A 17,510-nucleotide genomic window follows, 5' to 3' on the forward strand; every position below is an offset into this window, starting at 1 on the left:
TTAAGTACATTTTTGAGGTAATCCACTGAGACGTTTTCAACCCTCCTCGTTTTGTACCCCAAACACATAAACCCAGTGCCCATACAGGGCTCGACTTGTGAATACCACTTGACCAAACAAACCAGAAAACGTCATATTCAACAAACGCAACATACATTGTACTTGCTTTCCTTGACTCCAAAAATATATGCATGAATTTCTTAAAGCATCTTTATTTCTCGTTCAGAAGAAATTGTTAACAGATTGGCAACTGAGTTTGATGAAGCTACCATCTGTTCCGTTTTATGTGGGCACAATGAACATTGGGCAAAAGCCATAAAACTTAACTGGGAGCCGAAGTGGTCGAGGGCAATGGTGCGTTCAAATAACATTCTATTTGTTTAAATTACAATTATTACAGATTGGCCAAAAAGGGCGGTGTGTGTGTGTAACAAATACCAATACATTCAAATTGAAAACATGCAAGACAAAAACCAATGTACAATTATATTCACAAAAATGCATGAGGTGTTCGGGCGGCGATGTAAGATCAAAGCGCTCCCTCCAAAATATTCGTGGCTCATGAGCAATAGATTTGGGGTCAGTGCGAGATTCTTTAACCACTGGACTGCGTGAGCTTCAAAAGTCCATCAAGTCTAAATCTGTCCGCAGTCAGCGATGACGAGCTTCTTGGTGGGCACGCCTCCCTTTGACCCGAGCTCCCCCATTTGTTGCACCACTTCCATGCCCCGTCGGACCCAGCCAAAAGCCACGTGCTTGAAGTCCAGGTGTTCCGCCATTTTCAGCGTGATGAAGAACTGGGAATTGTTGGTATCGCGACCGCGGTTGGCCATGGACAGGATACCCGGACCCGTGTGGCGGACGTCGAAGTTTTCGTCCTCAAACTTGATGCCGTAGATGGACTTTCCGCCAGTGCCGTCGCCGTTGGTGATGTCGCCGCCCTGCAAGAGCCGCGGAGAAATGGCGCATTCATATTGGGAGATTTGATTACAAATTGATGAAATAATATCTCTCGCGCCGGAAGGGTTGAAAAGCAAACCACTCTCACCTGACACATGAAGTCCGGTATGATCCTGTGGAAGGCGGAGCCCTTCAGGCCAAAACCTTTCTCGCCCGTACAGAGCGCGCGGAAGTTTTCCGCCGTTTTGGGAACGATGTGAGAGAAGAGCTCGACCGTGATGCTGCCGAGCGGTTGGCCGTCGGCTTCCACGGCCAGGAAGACTTGCGGGTTGGAGTCTCGGGAGTGCTCCTGAATTCTGGACATCATGGGCGCGGGGCTGCACGAGACGTCATTTTGGCCCATGTGGTTCTGACATTCGCAGAAAGTCTTCTTGAAGGAGGCGGCGATCTCCGGGGTTTTGAACTTGACGGCCAGCTGCTCCACGGCGCCTTCGGCGCTGTCTGGAAAAACAAGAATAGCGCAAGTGATCGCCCGCGCTTAAAAAGCGGCATTTCCGTCGGGCCGTCGTCGCGCTCGCTGTTCCTCGCGCCCAACCTGAATAGTCTGTTGCGGTCCAGATGAGAGCGTTGGCAGAGGTGTTCATGGGCTTCAGCTCCATGGCCAGGGAGATGTTGTGGTTGGCGCAAACCCGGAACACCTGCTCCCTCCTCATGAGTATCCGGTAGAAGCGCTTGGCCGGGTGGTAGAGGATCTTGATGTCGCCGACCCCGCGCTCCTTCCACTGGCCGAGGTCCCGGTCCCATCGGAACAACTTGGCGCGCTCTTTGAAGAGGATCTCTTCGTCCTCTTCTCCAGATTTGGTTTCCACCTGAGAGGATGGAATGCGGGGCAAAAGGAGGCCACCGATCAGCACTTACTTGCATGACAAAAATTAAAGGCTAACAATTATACACAGATGCGTTTGCGGAGTACCTCCGGTAGTGAAACGATAGGTTCAAAGTGTATGTCAACATTTTTCGGGGAATCTTCCTCGTCGCTCGCGCCCTCATCGTTGTTGTTGGTTGACGCCGGGGCCGAGGAAGCGAATACAGCCGCGCCCGCGTTTGCCCAAGAGAAGTTTGAATCTGCACACATAAACGCGACATGCAAACGATCCAAAACGCCAGTGTTGACGACAGAACAGAACCCGAGAAGACCAACCCTTTGTTCCAAAGGCAAAGCCCTCCGTGTTTTTGGCCAGATCGGCAAAAGAGAAGCCCTCGACTGCGCTGAAGCCAAAGCTGGATGTACCTGCAAAACAAGAACATTTTCATTAGGAAACTAAATGGACAGCATTACTTCATGTTAATATTACACGTTTAGAAACGTATCATCAATATTGCAGGTCACCCCTACAACTTGTCAAAACAGTAAAAAAGCTTTCACACTAATAGTGTGAATGACATGAGAAAAAAAGAACTCGGACAGAATCACTTCATATTAGCATGTCGGTGGTTAACCATAATTACCGGTCTTTTTTTTCCCTCCCACTTGCAAGTGTCTCAAAAGCCTATACTTTGAACTAGCCAATCACAAATTCCATATAGACAAGCACCCATTCGCTCGCACGCACACCCAAGTGAGTCAAACCTGTATTCGTAAGAGCGACAGGAGCGGCGGCGGGGACAGGAGCGGCGGCGGGGACAGGAGCGGCGGCGGGGACAAGAGCGGCCTCCGGCTCGGGCGCAGGTTTAGTTGACAGGTCGGTCGCCGGCTCCGGCCCAGGTTTAGTTGACAGGTCAATCGGAGAACCGTTGCTGCCGGGCGCTTGCGCAGGAACATTCGCCTGCTGCTCTTTCCCATCTTTCTCTGTGCTGGACTTGGAAGTCAGGGAGGGCGCAGGTGTCGGGTCTTCGGCTGTGCCGCCGGACACCTTTTCGGCGCCGCCTAACTGGGCATCCTACATTAAGGAAAGGAAACCATTTCATCTGCAACTCAAACACGTCGCTTGTTACGCCATCCGAAGTCGGTCCGATCTAAGCATTATTCATTTTCCCGAGACACGCGGAGACGCAGGTTGCCGAGACCCGACTTAGCCAACGAATCAAGACCGCTCACTAACACTTTCTTTCGACCCTTTGACTTTGCCTACCAGTTCCCGTTGAGCCTTGTGGACTTCGGTCTCAAAGTCGTCCGTCTTGTCAGGCTCCAAGTCGCTGTCAGTGGTGCTCAGGCCACAAAAGAAGGTGGGTGGAAGCTGAAGGCACTTGGCCTTCTCTTCCTCCTCAGGCGTTGGCTTCTTCTCCCAAACGACCTGGCAGTCGGGCTCTGAATGGATCAGATGTCAAATGTCAAGAGGTGAACTGATGAGTATTCAAAAAAACAAAACAAAAAAAAAACCAAAACAATGACTTCAATAAAAAACCAAAAACATACCGTTCGCAGAAGCAGTGTCTTCTGTTTCAGGATGATCAGGGTAAAGTTTCCCTTTCAAAGCTTTCACTGCTGACTCATAGTCCTCATCTACACATAAAAATCACATTTTTTCAATGCATTCTAATGAAAATCACATTTTTAATGCATTCTAATGAGTACTATAAAACACATGCGGTATGAGCTGAATACAATGATTTGGACAGAACAATGAATTTTAGACTTCTCACGCCTGCTGACAGGCGGAATTGTTCAAATGTTGCTGCTCACCATCCGGTTGACTGTCGCTGGTGTAGCCTGGTTCATTCTGGTAGCAGAAAAAGGTGAGCGGCAGCTGTAATTTCCTGGCTAAAGCAGCTTGTTCGGCGGTGGGTTCCCTGACGTACACAATCTCCACCTCAGAGTCCTCATCTGACACAGCAATAGCACTGCTAACTCCTATGACAGACAAATAAAAGGAACGCCTGTATTGGTGATGGTACCATATTCAAGGTTAAGAAGTTTTGACCACAAATGAGGTGTTAGCATTGCACACAGAAATACATTATGCACAGCAAAAAATATCATGCAGCCAAATTGATATGGCAGGTTATACAAGGATAAGAGTCACATACTGATGCAGGCCAGGGTGGTCCTAATCACGTGGCAACAAGATTCAAAATATTGTAATGCCACCAAATACTTGGATGAATGATTTGCATTTGTTGGCGTGTTGACTGCAAAGGTCACACGAGGCTGGGAATTGCATTTCACCCTGTTGCCACTCTTCCTGCACTAAATTTGGAGGGCGAGACGTTTACACAACGCATTCGTTCCTCCGGTGAACTCGAGCGCTCAACATTTAGGCAGCATTGGCTTGAAATGGAATCCTTCCTGCTGGTGCAGTTGCTGATAAAATGTTTCAAAACATTTCAGACATCTAAATTCAGGGCTCCAAACTGCCTTCAAATGTTGGCATTGTGCCCGAAAATTTAAGCGTGCGAGTATGCATGCATCTGTAATCAGTAAAAAACATTTTCTACCCCCCTTCAAATGATTATTTTCAAATATTTTGCTGACGAAACAACATCGCACCTCAGTCCCATTTTATCAGTTATGTTGTGAAAATTTATAGTGTGGAATTACCTATGTGAAATAACCATTTTTGACTGGCAGATGCGTTTGAAGGTATTTGCAACTACGGTTGAACATATTGAAATATGGGCATGTACATTGCCCAAGTCAAAATCAAGTGCCATGATGAGAAAAATCCTAGCTTTTTACCATAGAGCATGTTTATAACTACCCATGTTTGATTTACTATGCTGCAAAATGTTTGCAAATACTTTTGAATGTACTTGCAATTAATTTGGACATACACGCAATTCTGATTAGCTATATATAAGTGCATTCAAAGAAACTCGTAAACAAATTTGCCACTCGAAAATATTTATTCCGGGCAGTAAAATGACTCAAAATATGTTCCTTTAAACATTCAGGTTTGAGGTAGTTTCGCCTCGTTTGATTCACTCTGTAATTTCAGTCAGCTAAATGCATTTCTATGATCAATCATGCGTTGTGGAATAAGCAGAACGTGACTTGTTTTTATCCATCTCAAAGGGCTGCCATTTTGTCCGCGAGATGAAAAGGCAGTCTTTCAACTATTGGGGGTGACTTTTAACTGTGCTCTGCTTAAAACGACAGCAAATAGAACACTTTCCCAACAGACATGCAGACACGTTAGTTGTACTGTTGTCCACTCCGTGCATCTGTTATTCCTTTCGTATTGCATCTACTATCCAGGTGATAGCTGAGAAATGTTAAGACACACTGCGATCATTGGAGTACCTGGACTTTCAAACTGATTGCTCGATGCGCTTGTCCAAAAGGCCATTGGGTTATCTTTGAAAAGCCTAAAATCCAGTCCTAAAGGAGGATGGCTTGTTGGATTAACAGGAACCAAATGGGAAGGCCATTGACCAAGAGCAAAATTGTCAAAGAAGAATGTGTAAAGGCTTTTCATTTGAAAACGCTAGCAACAGATTAAGGATACTTTCTACCAGGGATTAATGATCAATGTTTTGGTTGTGGGGAGAATTAGGCGTTTTTCCGAAAAGAACATTTCATAAACACTGTATAAATTTTGCCTACCTTTCTGTGGAATTTTGAAGGCAGGTGGCGCAGTTGGAACCTTGTTCGGAAGCGGAGACTCTTTAGGTTTCGTACTGGCTTCGCAGTCACCGCTGTCAGAGTTTGATTTTGGACTGCCAAATATCTTCTGAAGACTGTCAGAGCCAAAGACAAACTTCGGGGGAGACATGACCGACTTGGCGGGGCCGACTCCACTTTGAGACCTGGATGTCTTCTCGATGAAGAGTTCCGTGCGTTCCTTCGTGGTTTCTTCCAAAATCGAAATCGCTTCCTTTCCGCAAAGAGTCGTGGTGGTTTTTGACGAGTCGCCGCTGTCCTGAGACACGATGGAGGCCACGGGGGTCATAAGTTCCGCTTTCTCCTGAGCAATCTTGGCCTCATCGAAAACCTGCTTAAACGTGTTTGCCGTTTCCTGCAATTTGAATCTCACGGCCAGCTGCTCCACTTTACCATCTCCTTCCTCGGCAAAGTCCAGCGCGCTCCACACCCAGGCCTTCTCAGCACCTTTCATGGGTTCAAGCTTCATGACTGCCGTGATCCACTGGTTAGCACAGATCTTAAGCACCTGGTCTCGCCTCATAATCAACCTGACGCGCTTTGTGTTGTAGTTTTGTAAGATTTTGAGGTCTCCGATACCCCTCTCCTTCCATTGGCCCGTTTCTTTATCGTAACGGTAAAGTTTGGCCCTGTGACTGAAGACGACCTGTTCATTTTCTTCACCTGTGGAAATCTCAACCAGGTCAGGCAGGGGGACTACAGGTTCAAAGTACAAACAATCTCGCTCATCATCCTGGGTAACGTCTTGCTCGTCGTCTGTGCCCACCGAGGATCGGCTCTGGTTGAGTTTGGCAGGAGACTTGGAGGGGCTTATGCCAGGCTGGAAGTTGAAGCTGAAACCCCCCATGGATTCCCCAAAGCGGAAAAGGTTCTTTCGTAGCGGGCTGCTGGAGAGTGGCGAGGCATACACCGATGAGTCGGCCGTGTCATCCAAAGCCTCCTCCCTTAGGTCGTAGTTATCCCACTCCAAGGTAGGGCCGGCGGTTTCATTGTGAGGTTTGATCAAAAGACTTGACATCGACTTGACATTAGCGGATGCAAGCTGGCTGTCGTCGTCGATCTTCGTTTTGTCATCAGTCAAAAAAGATTTCAGGTCTTTCAAACCGGACTTCATCTCCTCCGCTTTTTGAATCAGGTGAGCAGTTCTGCCCGTGTCGACCAGTTTGTGCGGGGTTTGCAAGGGGATGTCCAAGAGGAGTCTCTGACATTCTTCAAACTTAGCTTTGAATTCCTCTGCGAGTTCTGGACTTTTAAACTTGGCAGCCAACTGTTCAGGTTTGGCGTCGCCGTCTGAGAAATCATTGGCCATCCAGATCCACGCCTTATCTGAGCCCGCCAGAGGTTTAAGATTCATGGTGGTAGTGATCCAATGGTTGGCGCAAACTTTCAGAACTTGCTCTCTCCTCATCAACACCCGAAGTCTGCCATTCGAGTTGTTTTTCAAAAATTTTAGGATTCCCACCCCACGTTCTTTCCACTGACTGGTGCTTACATCGAACCGAAACAGTTTGACACGCTGGGAATAAAGAACCTGTTCATCTTCCTCCCCCGTGACGAGTTCAACTTTCTCGGGCATTTGAACCACTGGTTCAAATTGGATATCGTCATTTTCTTCTGTTTTATACATGTCGTCCTCCCCTTGCTCATTTGTGGCACTCGTCTTTGTGGGTGTTGATGAGAACAATTGTTCACCGGCGCCAGAGAAACCTTTGAAACTGGGGTCCTTCTGGCCAAACTGGAAGTCTCCTCCGCTTGACTTTGCCAGGTCGGCAAAACTAAATGTATTTGTTTGACCAGATATTAATGGGTTTGTTTCAAATCCTTGATTGTCTTCCGGGGGAGTAAAATCAGTTTCTTCCACCTTGTGTTTATCAGCTATGCTTTTCAGGAAGCTGGATGCTAAACCTGCAGCCGCCTGATCAGGTGGGGTTGACTGGTCAGTTTCATCTTTTGCAGTGCTTGGAATACCAAAGGTAAAGCCACCTGGAGGGATGGGCATTGAGAAAGAGAATCCAGAAGCACTTGATGTCTTTGGAGTAGACTGAGAAGTTTCAAACTTGAAGGAAGCTGCAGAGGGCTCACTTTTGTTTTGCCCAAACTGAAACGAATTGGCAGTTCCAAAGGGCGCGGTGAATCCCGTTCCAGTTGGTTGGCCCGATGACATTTTCGCTCCAAAGTTGAAGGTGAAAGCGGGAGCAGATGAAGCAGCACTGCTTGTGCCTTTCATGTTGGGATTTGGTGTCGAACAGGCCTCACATTGACTGCTGGTGGAATTGTTTATCAACAAACAGCTGTCACATTCCCACTGACCCTCCTTCATAGAAAATTTGGACAGCAACGTTGATGAATCGCTCTGCGAGTCTTTCTTTTGTAAATCAGTCTTAACGCCTGAAAATGTTGCTGTAGACTGATTTTCAGAAACGGGAACCTCCTCTTTTGATTTCGTGCTGCGGTTGGGATTTGTGCAGCTAACGCGATTCTCCGCATCAAGGTCGTTTTTCCCCCAACTTACATCACACTCCCACTGACCTGGTTTCTTCATAAATTGGGCGCCAAACGCAGAACCCAAACTAGATTCTGAGTTCTTGCTTGCAGGTGCACTTTCTTTTACTGTTGTATCTGCGGGTTTACTAGAATTAGTCCCAAAAGTAAAAGACGATGGGGACGAAGTTCCGAAAGCTGTAAATCCAGGAAAGGAGGAGGCAGAATTGCTCGTTTTCGATTCACCTGTCCCAAACTTGAAAGTCTCGCTAGTCCCAAATTTGAAAGTAAAGGGAGCCCCTTTTGTTTCACTTTCAGTCCCCATGTTTGCTGTTGTGGAATTGGGATTGGCACTTTGACAAGAAGCGCACCTCACACTGTCTGGTTTATTTCTCACTAAGCATTCAGTGCAATTCCATTCGCCTTCTTTTAATGCAAACTTTTCTTTCAAAGTTTCCGTTGGTTTGGATGGTTTTACATCATCTTTTTTCTCTTCTTGTTTCTTGTGCTCTTTCGCCACAATGCTCTGTGCTTCTTCAAAGCTACTCTTAAACAGCGATGCTTCATCTATGGTTTTGAAGCGAATGGCTAGTTGCTCGGGCTTGGGCTCTTCATCTGCGTAATCAATGGCATTCCACACCCATGATTTATCGGAGCCAGCATTCGGTTTCAGTTTCATGTCAGTGGTTATGTAGTGATTAGCACATATCTTGAGGACTTGCTCCCGTCTCATTAAGAGCCGAACTTTCGCCGTAGTGAGGTGTTTCAAGATTTTAACATTGCCAATGCCCCGTTCCTTCCACTCTTTTGTCTCTGCGTCAAATCTATACAGCTTTGCTCGATGACAGAACAACTCCTCTTCATCTTCCTCACCCGTTTTCACGTCAACCTTATCAAGAAGGGGTACGATGGGCTCAAAGTGAGGTCCATCATCGTCATCGTCTTCCTCCTCAACATGCGAGCTGTCATTGTCACTATCTACTGCATTGTCATCTTCGGCTGCAAGCTTGGCATGACCAAACACCGGCTGTGTCATATCCCCAAATTTAAATGGCTGCTCCAGGGACTTAGGGCCTGTGCTTTGCGCTGTATTGGCAAATGAGAAGCCGGATGAATTTTTACTACCAAAAGTGAAAATGCTTGCTTGACCACTCGGCGTCTGCTCTTGAGCAGAAGGCTTCTCTGGCAAAGTATCTGTCTTAGCGGGGATGTCAGATGTCAGGAGACCTAGCAAACTTTCACTGTGCTTAGCTTTGGATGCTGAGAAAGTGAAATCTCCATCATTGGATTTAAAGTTGGAGTTGAATTTAAAGGCAGCTGATGGTGTTGATTGGGAAACTGTGCTTGTTCCAAAACTGGGGACTTTGGGTACTTCAGCAGGTGCCTGCTGACTAAAAGAGAGTTTGCCAAGATCCATAGGTTTGGCCTCAATGTTCTTTGATGGCTGAGCGGGGATTACAGATGGTTTAGTAAAATAACCAGGTTCAGGTAAAGGAGGGTTGGTGGTTTGGTGAGGTACACTCTGCCCATAATATTCTTCACTATAGGGTGACAGGAGACTGGTCGCTGGCGATTCAAATCGAAGAGGGGGACCAAAGCTCTGTTCTTGAGGGGTATATATGCAAGCAGGGGCGTTTTGCATTGGAGGAGTATGGGTCGGCGGTTGATAAGCATACATATGCTGCTGAGGTGGCATACGGTTCATACCGTACATTGGGCCCTGTGCGAGAGGGCAAATCATTTCAGCATGATGGGGAAAATTCATGTCAAACAAGGGACACAATGCTTAGTTTACCTTTGTAGGGGTTACATTAGACGCTGTGCGCAAGAGATACTGAGAGTTGTATGCCGGGGACTGATTGTAGTACCCAGAGGGACCTGTGGTGGAAACTTGAACATCAAAGCACATGCATGAAAGAATATATATTCCATCAACTAGCATCCCATTTCTGTTAAAAACAGCCAATCCTAATTGCCATTAACAATGTATTTTGTATTCCAAATAGCACACTGACCTGTCAGGGGGGCACCATGATAGGACTGCACAGGAGTGAAAGACTCTTGTAGCCCTTCAGCACCATAGCGCTCAGCATACATTTTGTGATGAGGAGAGCTCACATTTGCTGAAGAGTTGTGTTTCAGGTCATGGACCTCGTTCTGCAACAAGTAAGGTAAAGACTTGTGACTCAATCTGATGCATCCCATGGTCTCTTTAGATAACGCTTTTCAATATTGTCCAACAAAAAGTTGGTTAGATCCCGGACTAGACTTCTTCACAAAAGGTTGAAGGGACTGCAAACGAGTGAATCATTAATATGCATCACGAAAGCAATGTGAGTCAACACACGTACCACACACAAATATGAAATGGAAAATTCTCAACTGAAGTAATTGACAGATCATACATGAATACATAAAATTCAACACGAGAGCGGGCTTTGGGTACAGATGTATTAAATCCAGCATACATTACAGAAACATACAATACTAGAATCTTTTATAGGCAAATATTGTACATAGTAGTGAAGTTTAATGCCACACTCTTGAGTCTTAAAATCAAGAGTACTACTAGTATCGGCTTCCATTGCGGGTACCGATACCTTGAAATTAGGCCGGGTATCGGCCTGATACAAAAACTTGCTATGTGTACTTTTTCCCACCCTTTATACATTACCGATTGTTAGTACTGAAATGGGATTCCCTATCGATCAGTGGACTCTAGTACAAACTAATGTGAGTGGGACATACATAATTGTGGACTTTATAATTCATAGGCTGACCTTAAGGGCTTCTACTTGCTGGCACAGCATTTGGAGAAGACTTTTCTGGTCCTCCACCCAGTGAGGTGGTGTCTTGGGAGAAATCTGAAACAAGAAGTTAGAAGAGCCCAACATTTAATCATGAAACAATTTCAGATGGTTTCTGAATAAGTTCATCAAATGGAGCTTACCAGGTGTCTTTTGGAAGGAGAAACAATGCTTTTGTTAGGGGATGGACTGGAAAACTTGACGTGGGATATGTTGGCACTGGTGTCTGCGAGATAAGCAGGGCTTGAATGGGCTGGGCCCATACAACCATCATACTTCTCTTCTTCATCCTCTCCGCTCTCGCCAAGTTGCTGATTCACATCATTTAGAAGGTCCACAACTTCCTCCATGGACACTGGAAGCTGGATTGTAATTCGGTCAATGTCTTAAAAGATTTCAGATCTTATGAACATTCAGCTGACAAAGAAAAAAAAGTATTACTTTTTCAGCCTCATCCCCATTGGCATTGTAGATCTTTAAAAGATAAATCCTGAATTTCTTCAGAAAAGTGATACACCTGTCCTGTGTCTCCTCAACTCCATTGCTGGCTTCCTCAGCCAGCCGCTGGTAGATCTTTCAAACAAAACATTAAACAGGCATGTAAACAATGTGGCATCAGGACAATGATTTTTCACACGTCCTAATTACAAGTTCATTAATTATTGGAGCTGGTATAAAACTTCAGCATCTAAAGAACAAACAAAACAAATAACAAAAATGCAAGCATGGACAGTCTCTTCAACAGCAACATTAGCATACAATAAAGTTATGCATGTGGTTGTGCATGTGTTGACGTGATGAGCAGAATTTGAACCCAGAAGCAGACAAGGACCGCACCAAGTGAGGAAATCAAGGACCCAAAAACAATTACATTAGTATGGTTTTTAAACGAATACGCATGTAACGATTGCTTAGTTCTCAAAATAAATTCTAACGCCTACAATATTTGGCCATTTTAGCCACGTATACAAATCAGAAGACCAACCTGAGCCAAATGCCAGACAGATGACATGTTATTTATTGATTCCAATGTTGTAATAGCCTCCTCTGTTTTGCCTTCAATGTCAAGGAGTGTTGCATGTGCTACTTTGGCTTCTTCTTCAAAGCCTTTCACAGATGAGACCTGGGCAGGAGAAAGGTTGCATGCATTCAATTATGGCATGATTACAACCCTCACACAATGTGACCAAAAGCATGAATGAAGAGGAACACTCTTGAAGTACTTACCTGAATATCTTTGGATGGAAAGTGTATGTAGAGGGGCTCCAGGGGTTCTGGTATGCTTCGTCTGTTTTTGACCTTGTCCAACAATGGAAGGACAACTTTCCAATAGTGGACACTGCGGCTGATATACTCCTTCTGGTCATAGTACGAGTTGACACCATCACCCTTTCAATTTACACAAAATTTTAAATATAAATGTGTGTGTGTGTGTGTGTGTAAAATAAATAAAAGACTCCTATATAAGCCTACAGCTGAAACTTAGTGCACCAACTTTCTTCAGAAGAAGACTGTCTAAAAAGTGTGTATATACAAGTACTTACAGTCTGGCTGAGACACTGAGCCCAGTAGATAGCCAATGCCGGATGGAGCCCATGTTTCTCTCCGCCTCTCAATGTGTTTAGTCCATGCTGTACTATCATTCGCAATTTGGCCGACATACCAGGCCTTTAAAATGATAAGAGGGTGAGAGGAGAAGCGTTATATGTGTGATAACAATTTGGCCGACAGGACAGGCCAGCACTTTAAAAAAAACAATTATAATGTATTGGACTTTTTGATATGAAAGAGACTCACGCAGCTCGATGGTGAATAAGACTACAGACAGCATCCCACCACTCCCTCTGCCTGTCTGTGGTCAAGAGACGGAGGAGAGGAAGAGGGAGGCAGCGAGGTTCATAGAGCTGTTGCTGCTGGTTTATTCCACTGTTTATCTTTGCCGTCTCCTGTAGCTGACAATGGCTGCAGAACACCACACCATGTATAAATACCTGCAAGACAAGAAGCGTATTTGTCCGTTAACTTTATTGTAAAGATGTTATTACGAAGGGGCTGCTAACTACTGACCTCCAAATCCAGAAGGCAGATGGACTCTGGTGCATTTGTGTCCAGTTTGGAAGTTTCTAGGTTTAGTCTGGGGAAAAGTTGTTGAAGCCAGGGGCGCAAGGATGGTCTTTGGCCTAAAAGGGCCCACTGCAATCCTAACCAGCTCAAATGTTGCAAGTCACCGTGATACAACGGGACGGAACCTAAATGAGAGGCATACAATTAAAATGACTTGAACCAATGATCAGATTTTTAAACTCAGGAATATGCAATGTCAATCAATTTTGGTTGTCCAACTGACTCAGCCAACTGGAATGTAAATGTTTGACTTGTGAGAAATACTTCGCCCATAATTCCCCTACAGACAACTCTATGATCCACATATTCTATTTCATGATTGCAGTTATTGTATTAATGCATTTCACAAAACCAAATGTTTCAGTTAATTTCATCACTCTCTGTCATTATGTACCTGCATCCCACTTGGCTAGCTGAGTGCTTTCTGGAGCTTGTGCACTAATGGAACGGATGTCATCATTAGCCATGAAGGAGGATCCAGTAGAGGCCTGCGGTCCTAAAAGTAGTTCAACTAGGGAGTCTTGACCACTGCGGTTCCCAAATGCCTCTACCACCTACGTATATCCAAAAAGAATAAAGGCAATGTGGCCAACGATACACATTTGCAACAGAAACATTGTATCATACACTGACAGTTCACACAAGTCACCTAACAAATCTTCCAACATAAATGGTGCAAACACATACTGTACCTCTCTGATCAAGCTACACGAATCACTGCTGAGATTAAGCAGCATGTGGCCAGCTTGACTTTGTCTGTCATTAGCCAGTAGCTCCAGAAGATGTGGCGCAGACTGATCTCTCTTGGTCACTTTTGCCTTGGGTCTGGGAGTCTGGTGGACCCAGGGGGAAAAAAAATGTCAAAGCGGCACTTTGCTATCTTTCTTTCATTCATTCACCAAATGTAAAGTACTCATGTCAAAGCTTTAGTACCTGCAGGGCCAGCAAATAGCAGAGTGCCGCCAGGTCTATGACTGCCCTCCACGCCTGTCGATGTTCCTGAGCCAGCTTTAAGAGCAGTGTGCCAGCATGTAAGTACAGGTGAGCTCGCATCTCCACAAACACCTCACAAAGGTCATCCGTGTGCTGGCCAGCAACACTGCTCAGCTTCTGCATTAAGCAGTCAAAACTGTGTGCATGCAGGAAGATGGCAAAATGGTCAGGCACATAGGAGTTTGCACGCAAATTTCAATTCCAAAGCTTAACACACAATAGCCTACCATGTGAGAGCATCAAGACAGGACTGCACAGTGTTTCCATAGAGTGTGACTCTAACAAGGTTGCAGTGGGCCAAAAGCAGTTCCCTCTGAAGATGCCGGCACATTTTTTCATTGCTGGACACGCTGGGCTGAGCCAGGTAATCCTGAAAATAGTTGGCTAAATTATTGTGTCAGGTCCATTTGACACACCCCAAACTACATCCTGGTACAGTTTTACAGAATTCTCAATTTCAGGCCATACTGACCTCAAGCGTGTGTACCACCACAGTATACCAGTCTAGACTGTTGCGCAGGAAGCCCCTTCTCTCAGTGGCCAAGCAGTGCTTAACAGCCTCCTCCAGTCGACCGTCCTGGCAAAACAACTGGACCAGTTTCACGTTGACATGCGCATCTCCTGGCCGTGCTGCCAACTCAGCCTGAAGGAGGTCAAACAGGCGGTTCCAGCCCTGTTGGCCTTGACGACTCAAAAGACGCTCCTTCAAAAATGGGGGAAGATTGGAAAGCGGTCAGTGTGATATACTCTTGCAAAGTCACAACTTTGTTGTGTTACATTGCAAAAAAATATGGACTGCCGCTGGTTCTTTTTTTTTTTTGGTGACATTTCATACATTTAGCTGCAAATGCTGATAAACCTGTTCCGAGAATGAAAACAGCCTCACCTTCAGGTTAAAGACTGTTGGGTTCCCTGGCAACAACTTGGCAGCCTTGTCCACCCAAAACTCGGCTCTGCTGTCACATTCCTCTTTGCCGACAAGTAATTCGGCCACCTTCAGCACCAAGTCTCTCTGGACTGGGTTCAAGTTCACAGAGCGCTGCATGCACAGAATAGAGAATGGTTAGAAACACAATGCCTCCATAAATAACTACATCAGTCTGACACAAACAAAGATTGAGAACAGAAAGGCAGCATCGCTGCTATTTGCAAGTTAAATATTGCCAACAACTCCACTTTGGGTAAATTAGCCATAGCTTCTTGTAAAAATATCTATTTGAAGAGGAGAAAAAAAATCCATATGGCCCGTAAAAGAAGAAAAATAAACTGTCGCTTGCAACCACACTTCTTATTGCCTAAATAACAAGTAACATTTGCATCTTACCTGGTAACATCCTACTGCCTTGTTGACATCTCCATCTCGCTCATAGAGTTGTCCGAGGAATTTGTGTGCTTTGGGATCCCTCTCTTGGACTCTAAGATATTCTGACACATGTCTGCGAATATGGAAGAAAAACATCAGTATGTTTAACAATCCAATAATTCAGTTTTTTTTTCCTACACTTGCTTACCTTTTAGCCAACTCATACTCCTTTGCCTCAAAGTATAGTTTGGCAAATAAAAATCCCTTGACAGGCCTCTGTAAATAAAAAACATACAAATCTTGATTTAGCAACAAGTACAAAAAAACATATCTGTAAAATCTTTTCACTTCAATCTACCAGATACATATTACATATTTTGGAGTCAATGCCTCAATGGATGACAGACATCTTCAAGACCTCTGCAAGAGCTCTCTCTTTTTTTTTTTTTTTAACTGTAATTTGTTTTTAACACATGGTGTTTGTCATTCACGTGGATCGCTATAGACTATAGACTGACATTTATTGGAGAGGTCTGTGCTTGATGTCTTGCTTTTGTTGTGCCTTCTGGGCAACGTGTGTGTACAGAATTTGATGGGAGGAATGTCACTGCTTTGGATGCTTGTGTTTTTTGGGGGGACTGCAGAATTGAACTCAAGTATCTTTTTGTATGCCAATGAATGCTAACGCTGCTTGTATACTTTCAAACTTATCTAATAGCAGACATGTTGGGGCATCATGCATGCTGCCGATCTTGACATCTGATTCACTGATGAAAGAAGAATTTGAATCTGTCGTTGCTTCAAGACAACAGACCTATGTAGAAATGTCACATTTTTACTGTATGTTGTGTTCTGCTGCATTAATGTTAATGTTTTTTTATTTTGTTAGATGTTTTTGCAGCCATAGCTGTCGAAATAAAAGATGTGCTGCATTGTACTCAACGGCAGCAAAACCTTTTGGACACAAATTTCCGACACAAATATAAACATAGGCCACAGGTGTCAAACTCCAGTCCTTGAGTGCCGGTATTCTGCATGTTTTCAAAGCCTCTCTCAAACACACCTGATTCAAACAATTAGAATCAATTTCAAGTTCCTGCAAAGCTCGCTAACTAAGCTAATCATTTAACCTGGAAACCTGGAAAACATGCAAGATGCTGGCTTTTGACATAGGCTATCCAAAGAGGCCTCAAATAACTGCAGAGGTAACACGTTGTTGACTTATGTTTTATTAAATTCATTTAAAGTTTACATTTATTCCAACTCACAAAAAAAATTGATTAAAGTTTTGCACGTGTTGACCAAGTGGTGAACCAAAAGCTGGAATTTAGAATTGTCTCACATGCTACTTTTGATTTGAAACATCTACACGGGTCAATGTTTTTACCAATCTATGATATAAAATGGTCCAAAATGTTTTGACAATATATGGCAGGCTTACATGTATATTTTAAACCAGTCTAAAAACATTCATATTCTTTTGGCTTTCGACTCGTGATAACACACGCCACTGTTGTGCTGGATTTTGTTTTACTTTCTATTTTTAGTGTATATCACATGTATTTGTCATTGATTGTTTGATTGCTTTAGTGTGTTAACTTACTGTGTTGACCGTTTGTTATTGCCAGACGAATTTCCCCCACATGTAGAGCAATTTTGTCTGTTTTAAAAGGCCACCAAATGCATATCAACGCCCCAGCAGGGTTCCGTTAAACCCACCTATTCGTTTAAAGGTGACACAGTCGGTCATAACGGCCCATGTTGAAATGTTTTCATGTGACAAGACAAGCTAGCTGTACAAGTAGCGCTCAATAGCTTAGCTTCCGTGGCCATCCCACGCCGCGCGCTTTCTCGGCATTCAAGGGGAGGACACGATAGCCGTCATTTTGCCGGTTAGCAAAAACAAGCTGGCGAGGACTAGCTGACCCTTATCAAATAGTAGACTCCACGCCGAAGGAAGTCAACATGAAGCACACGCAGATTTTTTTTGGGGGGGGATCGAATATTTATACAAGTGTAGAACGAGGGCGGTTAGCAATGCTAACGCTAGATGCTAACCGGCGCCACTTACCTCTTTGAGTGAAGGTGTCGCCGTCTGTACGGAGGCCACATACCGGTCAACTTCAGCTTTACTTCGCCGCATGGCTCTCGGATAAAGGGCACTAAAAAGGTTGGTAACGTTGCATAGAAAGTGATTCGTCACAAATGACAAAGGCGAATATTAGAAGAACGGTCACGCCGTCACATAACCTGCTCGTGATGTTATTGCGCAGCCTCGCTAACGTCAATTGCTAGAGGCGTC

At 44.7% G+C, this 17,510-nt stretch overlaps 1 protein-coding gene across 2 annotated transcripts; it reads right to left on the reverse strand.

Moving 5' to 3' along the window:
- Positions 1-196: 196 nt before the first annotated feature.
- Positions 197-17,366, reverse strand: ranbp2 (RAN binding protein 2). Of its 2 annotated transcripts, none has more exons than XM_088414513.1 (29): positions 17,280-17,366; positions 15,417-15,484; positions 15,230-15,341; positions 14,792-14,944; positions 14,378-14,608; positions 14,133-14,275; positions 13,846-14,041; positions 13,605-13,745; positions 13,307-13,466; positions 12,856-13,037; positions 12,586-12,779; positions 12,333-12,456; positions 12,016-12,177; positions 11,774-11,911; positions 11,230-11,361; positions 10,932-11,150; positions 10,762-10,845; positions 9,997-10,138; positions 9,777-9,859; positions 5,444-9,701; positions 3,584-3,751; positions 3,317-3,403; positions 3,033-3,208; positions 2,531-2,840; positions 2,102-2,191; positions 1,874-2,025; positions 1,496-1,769; positions 1,049-1,401; positions 197-941 (listed from the first exon to the last, which is right to left on the reverse strand). In XM_088414513.1, exons 1-29 carry the CDS (start codon positions 17,349-17,351, stop codon positions 636-638), a joined length of 8,910 nt encoding a protein of 2,969 aa, XP_088270639.1. In that variant the 5' UTR covers positions 17,352-17,366; the 3' UTR covers positions 197-635. The 2 variants fall into 2 exon arrangements, with proteins under 2 accessions (XP_088270639.1, XP_088270638.1); XM_088414512.1 differs by having other exon boundaries at positions 9,777-9,871.
- Between the last annotated feature and the right edge of the window lie 144 nt (positions 17,367-17,510).

Source organism: Hippichthys cyanospilos, chromosome 5, assembly GCF_059441005.1.
Source record: "Hippichthys cyanospilos isolate Australia breed blue-spotted pipefish chromosome 5, RoL_Hcya_1.0, whole genome shotgun sequence".
Taxonomy (NCBI): domain Eukaryota; kingdom Metazoa; phylum Chordata; class Actinopteri; order Syngnathiformes; family Syngnathidae; genus Hippichthys; species Hippichthys cyanospilos.